This window comes from Hirsutella rhossiliensis (genome assembly GCF_020360975.1).
Source record: "Hirsutella rhossiliensis strain HR02 chromosome Unknown scaffold00006, whole genome shotgun sequence".
NCBI lineage: Eukaryota > Fungi > Ascomycota > Sordariomycetes > Hypocreales > Ophiocordycipitaceae > Hirsutella > Hirsutella rhossiliensis.
Genome location: NW_025408672.1, coordinates 3,902,289 through 3,913,806, shown reverse-complemented (window position 1 = coordinate 3,913,806; position 11,518 = coordinate 3,902,289). Strand labels below are relative to the sequence as shown.

The window sequence follows — 11,518 nt, the reverse complement described above, 5'->3', positions numbered from 1 at the left end:
CATGGCTACCATCGGGATTTGCTGTCCACCACGGGCCTAGAGCGTGGTCACCCTAGAAGAGTTATATATCCCTGGATGTTAGTCCAAAGGTCGGACTGACCATAAACCCTACAGTTGAGTGTCTTCATATTTTCCTAAATTCGTCCACTTTTTGCAAGTTAGCAATGTCTCCAGTTCGAGCTGCGCTGTCGGCGATGACCCCTTTGGAGCAAATCGCTCCCCGATGCTGGAGTCGCTTCATCTTTCCTTTCCAGCTTCCCAAATCTTACGACATCCTCGCCGTAACACGAATCCTTCGCACTGGCCTTGATGCCACGAAGAGGCGCTTCCCGCTTTTCGACAGCGAATTTGTGCCAGACGCTCAATCAGCTCAAGCAAATGCGTTGAAGCGGCAGAAACCAGATTCCAACAAAATTCTGATCAAGGTGAACGACTTGAGGAATCAAGGTGCTTTCCCAATGTCATATGCGGACCTCAAAGCTCAACGTTTTCCTCTTTCCGCATTTCAACCGGGACTCCTCTGTCGAACCCCAATCTGGTCGCCGAGCGGTAAGAACTGGCCAGCTATTTTGGCCCAAGCAAACTTCCTTGATGAGGGTCTGTTGCTGAATGTTAATCTACACCACGGGATTTTTGACGCGATTACTGTGAATACTTTTCTTGGAATTTGGGCCGAGGAGTGTCGTCGCGCCGAGGGATGGGACATGTCGGGGTCGTCAGCGGCAGCCGACGAGCAGTTGCTAGAGGGCAGAAATGCCATGCTCGATCCCAACTATTCCTCACAAGGACATAAGGGACATGCCAAGGACCATCCGGAATTCTCGATCCTCGATGACTCTGCATGTGCAAAACTGCAAGAGTCTCTCGACGTCGAGGAATATCGGGGGCAAGTCTTCCGCTTCAGCCCGGAGGCTCTCATACGCCTAAAGCAAGATGTTTCACCAAAAAATCCCCCCACAGGATCACCAAGTTATGTCTCGACCACCGACGCACTCACTGCTCTGGCTTGGAAGACAGTAATTGGCGCACGGTTCTCACAGACACCTGCTGCAGGTGATAGTAACACATCTATCCTTCATACTTGCGTTGGCGGCCGCACCAGGATGAGCCCTCCTGTCCACCCAGCCACATTGGGATGTTTTCTGACTTACGGGCAAATTGAACTACCTATCAGTACAATAATCTCATCAAACAGCCTTCCGGAGATTACGTCGTCAATTCGTGGGGCTCTCATGGACATTCATTACAAATTCAAGGGCGGCTTTGCGGCCGATGTTGTCGAATTTGTCAAGAAGCAACCCGATGTCGGCAAAATAATTTCTTCCTGCTTCTTGGATTTACCGGGCTTTACCCTATTCTCTACTAAATGGCCTGATTTTAACTGGTATGGTATAGAATGGGGTAGTGTTCTGGGCAAGATTGAGGCATGCAGGACACCGAACATGGGCCTGTATCCCCATACGCAAATTATACTTCCAAAATTGGCGGACGGAAGTATTGAGCTTATCATTTGCGCTCAGGAAAATCTACGGGAGAAGATAAGGACGGACCCTTTGTTGGCGCAATATGCGCAGAGTGAGGGGCGATGAGGGATGGAATTGGGACCCCTTTCGATGATTGGGCAAATAAACTTGCTGCAGATTGTTACTGAAGTTGTTGGCAGGCCTTTGCAGTTGTGTGGTTGTATTCGTTGATGATCTCTAGCTAGCTAGGTGAGGCCATAGTGGTCTTAATGGTTACCATACCCCACCCCTACGGGCGACTGTAGGCCAGACTGTCTCAAAACGCATTTGGGAAGAAAATTTGTCATTACGTATACCCTACTGTGACCATAGAGGGTTATTGTGGGAATTGTAGTAATCCATTGTACCCATCTAGATAGGTCACGTGCGCTCTCACGTGTGCAGTTGAGGATAGCGGAGGACACATAGCTAGCTCCGTGCCCTTTGCCCCCTCTTCCCCCTTTCTAGAACAGACATCAACGATTACACATACCATTGCGATTTGCACGCAGGCCTGTGTAGAGACCTACCGACACTGATCAGTGGTCGACTTGGTCGATCACAGACAGCTAGGAAGAAGAGACAAATCGCTAACCTTCAAGATCGGCTGCAAGGCATCGGTTGAGGAAGGTTATTTGTGCTAAGTGGCTATCTCAGGCTGCCAGGCATCTGGGAGAACCTACCAAGCTATTAATCGGCTGCAAGGCATCGATTAGTAGTGCGACCACATCGCCTAGCGACTTCTATTATCGGCTGCAAGGCATCGATCAACAGTTGTTACTAGACCCGACAAAGACGTATTTCGACAGCCAGATACGACTCCATCGTCTCATTCACTTGATCAACGATGACCCCGACCGACCGAGCTACGACTCCGAACGAGAGCGCTCAGCTCGAACAATTGAGCGAACGGATGCAAGGACTAGCTATCCAGACATCCGTATTCGATAAAGTTGATGTTACCCTTTGGGGACAAGACATCAAACCTGACGAGGAAGATGAGATCGCAGTTACGACGTACGCCGCTAGGTTCATGTCCAATGCCCAATTCGAACGCCTAGAAGGAGACGACATCCTGACCACTTCCAACAACACTTCGAAGGCTGGAACCAAGACATATGGAACCGGGTACATATGGACTACAAGAGAGCCCTTAGATTACTTCTAAGGAGACGTGGCATCTATACAGGACGGAAAAATGGCCTTTTTGCACCCCAATTCATCATGTTGCAAACTGTGGAGGACCGACCTGCATGGCCAGAACGAGAGTACATGGAGATGGATTTTGACATTGGGACGACCGCTTATAAGTTACGAGCAACAGGATCAAATGCCTAACTTCTCCCGAGAACCCCAATCGCCACCAGTAGCAACACCCGTTACAGTCTTAACGAACAACAGCCCATTAAGACCTTAACGAAGCCACCTGCCCAGGAACCCATCACTGAGGCACTACCGATAACAACATCACCTCCCACGACTTCCGCTCTGACCCAAGATGCACCTAACTTGAACTCTCGTACAGCCCATCCGACAACCCACCGCTTCAAGCACCCCGAACTCGTCCAATCCGCCCAAACCCCCACCTAAACCTCCGTCCGAGCATATGCATCTCGACGCATATACAAAACTTCCCCGGATGATACCCCGAATGCCACTGTTGACGCAGATACCCAATATATGTTCATGAAGCTCTGGGATAAGGACCAGAACTACACAGGAGAGCCGTACGACCTCCTCGATGAGAAACTCGAATCTTCATGAGTATCTGCTACAACATCCAAGTGAAACCGTCACAATTTCACGCCCTTTTCCCCCGAATCCTCGCTGGAAGAGCACAAACGTTCTACATTGACAAGATCGAATGGACTACCACGTTTAGGAAGGCATACGACAGCATCAAACAACACTTTGACACGGAAGTTAACCATGTCCATTACTATACAGATTGGACCACAACCACTTTCAACTCGATTCGTGCCCAAGATGCTTCCAAATCCCTCCACGAAGTCCTTCAACTACTCTTCGATAAGCTACAACTCTGTCAGAGAGCCCTTGGCCCTGACTACGCAGGAAACATTCCACTGCGTACTACGCTTATCATCGCATGCCGTGGTGTACCCGAACTTGAACACGCCCTCTTCAAACCTGCAGCAAAGATCGAGACCCTCTTTGCAGATCTACGATCTTCCGTTGAGACCCACCTTGCCCGACAGACAAACCCTCAGTACTTGCAAAGCCCTGACGGATCATTTGGACCAACGAATCCGAACAATCAGTACTACCTCGATCGCCGATACCATAACAACCGCGTACGAGGAAGATACGGATACTCAGGACAACGACCCAATCGCGGATATGGACAAGGCTACAACCGTGGAAGCTACAGGCCCTCAAGCCATAGCAACTACACCCTAGCCACACCAATCGCAATTGGACCAAAAGTGCTTTGTTTGTGGACAAGAAGGTTGCTGGTCAACCAAACACTCTGCAGAAGAACGACAAGAGGCCAAGGACCAATATGTCGCACGTTGTCAATTCACAGGCATACAACCTCCAAACTTCATAGCCTATCTTATAGACTACGAAGGTCATGAGCTTGATGAACTCACTACCGACGACATATGGGAAGAACCTGACAATGGCACCAACAATCACCCTAGACAATGGAGAAGTCTACCGGACGGATCAAACCATTGTTCCCGCCTAGCAATTCGTCATTGAAGATCAATATTCAGTGGACAATTTCCCAGGCATCATGATTGACACAGGTTCAGCAAAAGTCTCTACAGCCGGTCACTCTCAGTACATTGCTCTACAACGAGAAGACCCCTCTGTAGCCCTAGACAGCTCAACCTCCGGCCAGGCTACCATCACATTTGGACACGGCGAAGCCACTCACTCGATTGGTTCCATCGCCCTCAAAACACCAGTCGGAAGGATCACGTTCCACATCCTTCAGACCCCTACCCAGGAAGAAGAAGAACCCCAGATACGGTTGACTCCAACGCATTTGATTAGCACCAGCGCTACGTTCAAGCATCAGCGCTACGTTCAAGGTATACACAATCAAACAGTTCCTGTCACCGACAAGTCTTCCAAATCTTCTTCGACTGTTCACCTCTTTGACCCCAATACACTCTTTTCCCCTCTTTTCATTATGGCCCCACTTTTGGGCCTGTTGACATTGCCACCACTGCAGCTGGTCTCTCCCTCTCTTTCCCTGCTCGTTACAGCGATTGCAACCACAAAAGAAAAGTTGCCAGTGTGGGAATTGTAGTAATCCATTGTACCCATCTAGATAGGTCACGTGCGCTCTCACGTGTGCAGTTGAGGATAGCGGAGGACACATAGCTAGCTCCGTGCCCTTTGCCCCCTCTTCCCCCTTTCTAGAACAGACATCAACGATTACACATACCATTGCGATTTGCACGCAGGCCTGTGTAGAGACCTACCGACAGTTATGGCCCATTTTTAAATATTCGGCTTAGCAGAAGCAGGGTTAATTGCATATACGACGAAGTTATAGCAGATCTTTACAGTCACGTTTCTTTCTTCCCCCTACTTTATTTTGCGTGGACGAATATTAAAAATGCAAGCTATCACGATTGACAGTATTCTCCTCCCATCAATTCCTCCTACTGCACAACAACCAATAACTAGCATTGAACTTACATCATGGGCGTTGTCTAAGGTGTATCAAGTCCGTTCGTCCAAGGTCGAGAGATTGCTAGCATCTACAGCCCCTAAACGCTTTATATGTCTCAATACGAAGGCGAGGCAAGGTATATCACATTCGCATCGACTTAAGCTTACACGAAGCCAACATCTCGATGCCGCCTTGATATTTATATTCGGTGATCAGCCGAAAGCTCCCTGTGTCCAGTGTATAAAGGGAATGGGGTGTTTCAAGGCTGTTACACTCTGGAAATGCTAGGGTCAGGTGCATGCGCGAATTGCACGTACTCATCTCGTGGGTCGCTATGCAAACTACACTGTAACACTCTAGTTCTACCTATAAAAGAAAAGGAAAAGATTCAACTAATAATCGTCTTAGGTCATCATCAAACAGAGGAGAACTATAGCTATTCCCAAGAAAGCGAGGACCTACAGTCAATTACTCCTCGGCAGTGGCAGATAATTGGGAGAAAATTCCAGGAATGGGTTGAGATAATGGTACACAACTCATATAATGATGACTAAATAAACTCCACTCCTTATCTGCATTTATGCTCTACACACTTTGAAACTAAAAGTATTCCATTAAGATTACGAAGAAAAATTCGTTTACTTCGCACATCTACCACCTCTTCGTCATTAACTTATTAAGAGGCAATGGCTGATGATACTTGTACGGCGACGGGATACTCCCATCGGGCAGTATCCCTTAGTCAACCATTATGGACAGTCTGTCTTTATTGCGGAAATCTCCTTACCCGACAGTCTCGACAAGTTCCCGTCCGGACGAATATACAAAGCTCGAGATCCAACGACCATGACGCGCAGACGATCGATCTCACTTCCGACGATAGTCAAACAGAACGACAGATAGCTCCTGCGATGACAGTCCCAGCTATAAAGTCTACAAATGGATTACGTCAACTCGTTACGGCCACGAACGAGGGCAACACCCATCGCTCTGAGAGTGCGCAGGCAACAAGAAAGCGATCAATGCTCCAGCCCTTCGATCTAACGGTGAACTTTTATTGTGCGTCCTTTAGAATCATCGATAATAAAGGATTGCCTGTAAAGAAGTATCACGTAGGATATCCTAGTCTTGTACGGAAGGTTACACACTGTTTCTTTTCCGAACCAGCCAAGCAATTCCCGTCACATTCCGACATGATTCAACAGATTATTCGCAGAGCCATTAACGACGAGACTTTAATCGATCGCGACTGGAAGCTCCTATCAGCTTGCTTAGCAAACAATCCAGGCTCGATCTCGTATTATCCATCACAAGCATACGAGACGACATCCCTGCTTGACCTTTTTCGCTCGATTTCCCCTGTCACACATAGGATATCAGCCTCCAACAGTCTGACCCCCTATTCGCACAGTCCGTTTCCACATTTCCCCACAGAAACTTCTAGGAGGCATCATCAACGCATCAGTGGCTTCCAGATGATCCGATCAGATGCTTCCATTCACTACCATTCCCTTCCATTCTCATATTCAGGCAGTCTATAAAGATCTCGCCTCTTTCCCACCTTAGATAGCAGAATCAAGAGTCTTCCAGTCCCTGATCTTTATGCCCACTTGCTCATCCTCCGTGCGATAGTTATGAGCCCGGTCTGCCACTGACTGGGTATCTTATTCTTGTTCACTCCGCTGCGCAGAATAGCTTCCACAATGAGCTCAGCTCTAGATCTTGATGGCTCTTCCAAGGGCACCGTGCTCAACGGCCCTTGCGACTGGAAACAATGGATTTCTATCATCAAGAAATTCGCCACGTCCCACAGTCTTTGGGACTTTCTGGACCCTGCCGTCAAGGAGGGTAAGCCGGTTCTTCAGCAGCCAGTTGAACCAACATTCCGACAAATCAACCACGAAGCATCTGATCTCGTGGATCTGACCTCGGAGGAATTTCGCCGTCTCGAATTCCTCCACACCCAATACCGCTCGAAGCTTCAAGGGTATAGGGATCAAGTGAAGGCACTCGCCAGCCTTCAACAACACATCGTCAAGACCATCGGCAACTACTACAGCACCATTGCCGAGGAACACGACGTTGCAAAGCAACTTGCCTTGCTTCAGGCTCGTGTGGCCCCAACCGACTGGGCACTCGAGAGGAAGTTGTTCAGCGTTATCGTTCCACCCTTCAGTCGCCAAACAGGACCAAGATCGAAGCTTGGGTCACCCAATGGCAGAAAGTCCTCACTGAGGCAAAGCAATTAGGGCTTCCTGATGTCCAGGACCTTCGCCCTACCCAAGATTTCCTACAGGCTGTTTCGTCCATCAACGCCCCATTCACAGACTATTGGGTCAACAAAATGGAAGACGAGGCCGTATTCGGCAAGCCTGATTGGAAGACGGACTTCCCGGACGGCATTAAGATCAGTGAGATCTTTGAACGAGCTCACCGAATCAAGGCCGCCAACAACAGCAAAGGATCATTCGGAGCTGCCTTCCAAGGCAAGGAGAGAAATCGGAGAGGAAGAGGACAAGCCTAAGTGGTCTTCAAGCAAGAACGCTGATGGTGTTCCTATGTGTGTCTGCGGAGAATATCACCGCTTCGTAGATTGCTTCTATCTCATCAAATCAGCTCGGCCTGATGGCTGGACTCCTGATCAGAAGGTTGAGAAGAAGATCAAGAAATCCTCGACTCAATCCATGGGCAAAGAAGATGACGGAGAAAGCACAAGACTTCAAGAAGAAGGAAATGGAGAAATCGTCCGACTCCTCCGTTAAAGGCACAGCGTTTGCCGGTCTTCTACCAGCTCCTGACAACACACCGCCTCCTCAACCCCTCCATCAACCAGTTTCTCGACGGGAAAGGCAGTCTACCCGCTGTATGACTCCTTTATCCTTGATTCCGGATCAGACACACACATTTGCAACAACCGATCCCGTTTTCTTGACTACACCGCCCTTGCAGAGCCAAAAGAGCTCTTTGCAGGCGATAGTCAACTTCAGATCCTTGGCTACGGCACAGTCCGTATGAAGCTTGAAGAAGGAGGACTTTTTCAGCTCAACGAAGTTGCCTTCGTGCCAAAATTCCACACCAACATCGCATCCTCGACCGCTTTCTTGCGAAGGGATACAACTGGAATCCACTATCTGGACGCGTCTCTAAAGACGATCAGATTATATTTCATACGAAACGCCGCTTTCGTCAACCGGTCATCGAGTTCAACCCGATTAAGGAGGACTCTCACGCCTCCAATTTCACATCTTCATCTGCACCTCGCACAGTGAAAACAGCAGATGCTACGCTTTGGCATAAGCGCCTAGGTCACTTGAACGCTCAAGCCCTAGAGCATCTTGTTGAGAACACGACGGGTTCGAAGATCAAAGGCCCAGTTACCATCGATTGCACCGCGTGTTCCCTGGGGAGGGAAAAGAAGGTCGTCTCTCGCCGACCCCCCAAAACCGAGCCCCAGACCATTCTGGAGAATCTACGTTGATATCTTCAGTATGAACACCTCATTCAACGGCAAGGAAGCTGTTCTTCTTATCAAAGATGAATTTACAAGCATGATCTTCATCTACCTTCTGAATGACGCGACACAAGGGTCCGTTATGACTGCTTTGAGAAACCACGAGGCAATGGTTCAACGCCAATGGAATCTCAACATTTGCATTATCCACCGTGATAACGATCGTTCTCTTCAGAGTGCGTATGAGAGCTGGATCGAGGAAAGGGATTCAAGATGAACCTTCTGCCCCTTACACTCCCGCTCAAAACGGTTCTGCAGAGCGATCTGGGGGGGTAATATCTGCCCAGGCCAGAACAATGGGAATTGATGCCAATTTACCATCTGATCTTTGGCCAGAGACTTGGAAAGCAGCAGTGTTTTTGCACAACAGATCGCCCATGCAGAACCACAGCTTCCGAACGCCTTTCCAGCTGCTTCATCAGTGGCTGCGAGACAACAACAGAGACATAGGCTACCAGCAAGACCAGCCTGACATCACGTTTCTCAAGGCATACGGCTGCAGAGCCTATCCCTTGACACCCCAGGCCCTTCAGAACAGACAGAAGAAGGACCTAAAGACCGACCCTCACACAGAAATCGGTTATCTCGTTGGATATGATTCCACGAACATTTTCAGGATCTGGATTCCGTCCACATCAGAAGTCCGAAGGGTCCGAGATGTGACCTTCAATGAAAGCATCTTCTATGACGGAAATGATCAGCCACCAGAACCTATCCCACAGCGCGTGGAAGTACAGCTTCCAGCCCACATCGAGGACGAGTCGGATTACGAGGAAATCCCCACTCAAATCGATGAACCTGAACCTGACCCCGTTGAGCAATCTCCTCAACCTCAGACCAAGGAGACGCCACCACGATTGTGGTACAACCCGAACCATCTGATCATGAGGACTCGGATGATCAGGATGAGTTTCATGACATTCAGCACCCATATCCGACACCGGACCCCGGTCCGAGTGACTCAGCCACGGCGCTCAGCCCGCTCACCAAAGCTCTGCCAGGCCAGAAATTTGCTACTTTCGTCAAACAACTCGGTCTCGTCGATATCTCTACGTTGCTAGGGATCTAGTTTCTTTCTTCAGTTTGCACTGCCCACTAGCCAGCACAACCTGGGGGGGTATGTCACACATAGGATATCAGCCTCCAACAGTCTGACCCCCTATTCGCACAGTCCGTTTCCACATTTCCCCACAGAAACTTCTAGGAGGCATCATCAACGCATCAGTGGCTTCCAGATGATCCGATCAGATGCTTCCATTCACTACCATTCCTTCCATTCTCATATTCAGGCAGTCTATAAAGATCTCGCCTCTTTCCCACCTTAGATAGCAGAATCAAGAGTCTTCCAGTCCCTGATCTTTATGCCCACTTGCTCATCCTCCGTGCGATATCCCAAACAAGGCGATTGCATCACCTTTTAAGTACTCTTTAATCTTTTGTTCTCTTACGAGAGCGACAACAACCCAGACGACCTCTTCGAACCCGCACATATTCTTAGCGCCAAGAACGAACCTTTAGTTAAAAAGAGTGCGTCTCCGAAGAAACGCAAGCAACTCCCTAAGACTAAACCGACGCCGAAGAATACAAGCAAGAAGTTTAAGGTAGAGGCTATCAAGGAGGAGGCCGAGAATAAATCTACGATACAAGTAGCATCTGAGGCGGATTTTGACTTTTCACAGGACTTTAAGTCAGATTTAGGGAGCCCAGGTCAGGTCTTAGAGGATATCAAGGAAGGCGAGACTCAAGAAGATGGTATCTCTAACGCGGACGGGACTATAGGGAGCAAATGGTTACACGTCGTCAAGCTCATGTAAAATCGCAATCTTAACCGTTCACTTGCTTTTTTCTTTAATTACCATCGTCACTCCTAAAACTCAACTGTTCAAGATCGTCTAGGCTAATATTAGACTGTGATAAGACTTGTTGTAGTCGGTCCCGACCATTTTCTGGGCGACTAAGTAACGTGACTTCCGGTTGCTTCTGATCAGTAATATACTGATGCAGATGTGTCCGGAGCGAGTTGTACTCGTCAAGCCATGGATATTCCGGGTTCGGAGGACTTGAAGATATAGTTCCAATGCTTAATTGAACCAAATAATCGCATATCTCTTTAGTTTTAAGCGGTAGGTAGTCGTCTAGGTTCGTGGTATCCTCATCGAAAAGCTCGGTGCATATGCGAAGCCGATCCGGTGGGATCTCCTCGGCATAATTCTGTTCACCAGCAGAATCAAGCTGATGATATAAGACCGTAGGTTGCCCGCTTCGAACGTGTGGACGATTTGGCTGATGTCGAATAGTATGACTGTTCCACATATGAACGAATTGGACTAGCTCTTGACGGATAGTATCCATATAGATATAGAGAATTGCCACTCGATCCGCCCTTGAGCTACTGTCAAATAAGCCATGTTCGGTGAGCCATTGAAAGTATTGCTAATGGAGAGTTAGTATAACTAGGGTAGATGATGGATAAAATTATACTTACTCGCCAGAACCCAGCACGATTACTGCCTAACCGATGCCACCAGCTCTCAATCCGGGTGTTATGAATGCTTCGGCCAAAGTACCAGCAGTCTCCAAATGCAATTGGGACGAGATCAGAGCCCTGTTCCTTCGTTCGCATGCCGGATAGGTAATAATGTATCCCGCATAAGAGGGATGTCTCATTACCATGGTCCGATCGCAAGATACGAGGCATAGCGTGCCGCTGGTTTAGTACGTGGAGGTACTGTTTTGCAACGTTCCAGCTCGTACTGGACGAAAACCCACAGTAAAACCACGTAATATACCGTGAGTACGCGTCAATACCAGCATAGATCTCAAAACCCCAATTCTTAAGTTTGTCGTAGCCATCAA

General features: G+C 48.5%; 2 protein-coding genes across 2 annotated transcripts; both read left to right on the top strand.

Moving 5' to 3' along the window:
* Nucleotides 1–6,854: 6,854 nt before the first annotated feature.
* Nucleotides 6,855–7,400, top strand: HRG_06740 (uncharacterized protein; the record flags this gene model as incomplete). The annotated part of the gene is made up of 1 exon (XM_044865211.1): nucleotides 6,855–7,400. The coding sequence occupies one exon, from the start codon at nucleotides 6,855–6,857 to the stop codon at nucleotides 7,398–7,400; it is 546 nt and encodes a 181-aa protein (XP_044720151.1).
* Nucleotides 7,401–9,039: 1,639 nt separating this feature from the next.
* Nucleotides 9,040–9,723, top strand: HRG_06739 (Integrase, catalytic core; the record flags this gene model as incomplete). Its single annotated transcript, XM_044865210.1, has 1 exon — nucleotides 9,040–9,723. The coding sequence occupies one exon, from the start codon at nucleotides 9,040–9,042 to the stop codon at nucleotides 9,721–9,723; it is 684 nt and encodes a 227-aa protein (XP_044720150.1).
* Between the last annotated feature and the right edge of the window lie 1,795 nt (nucleotides 9,724–11,518).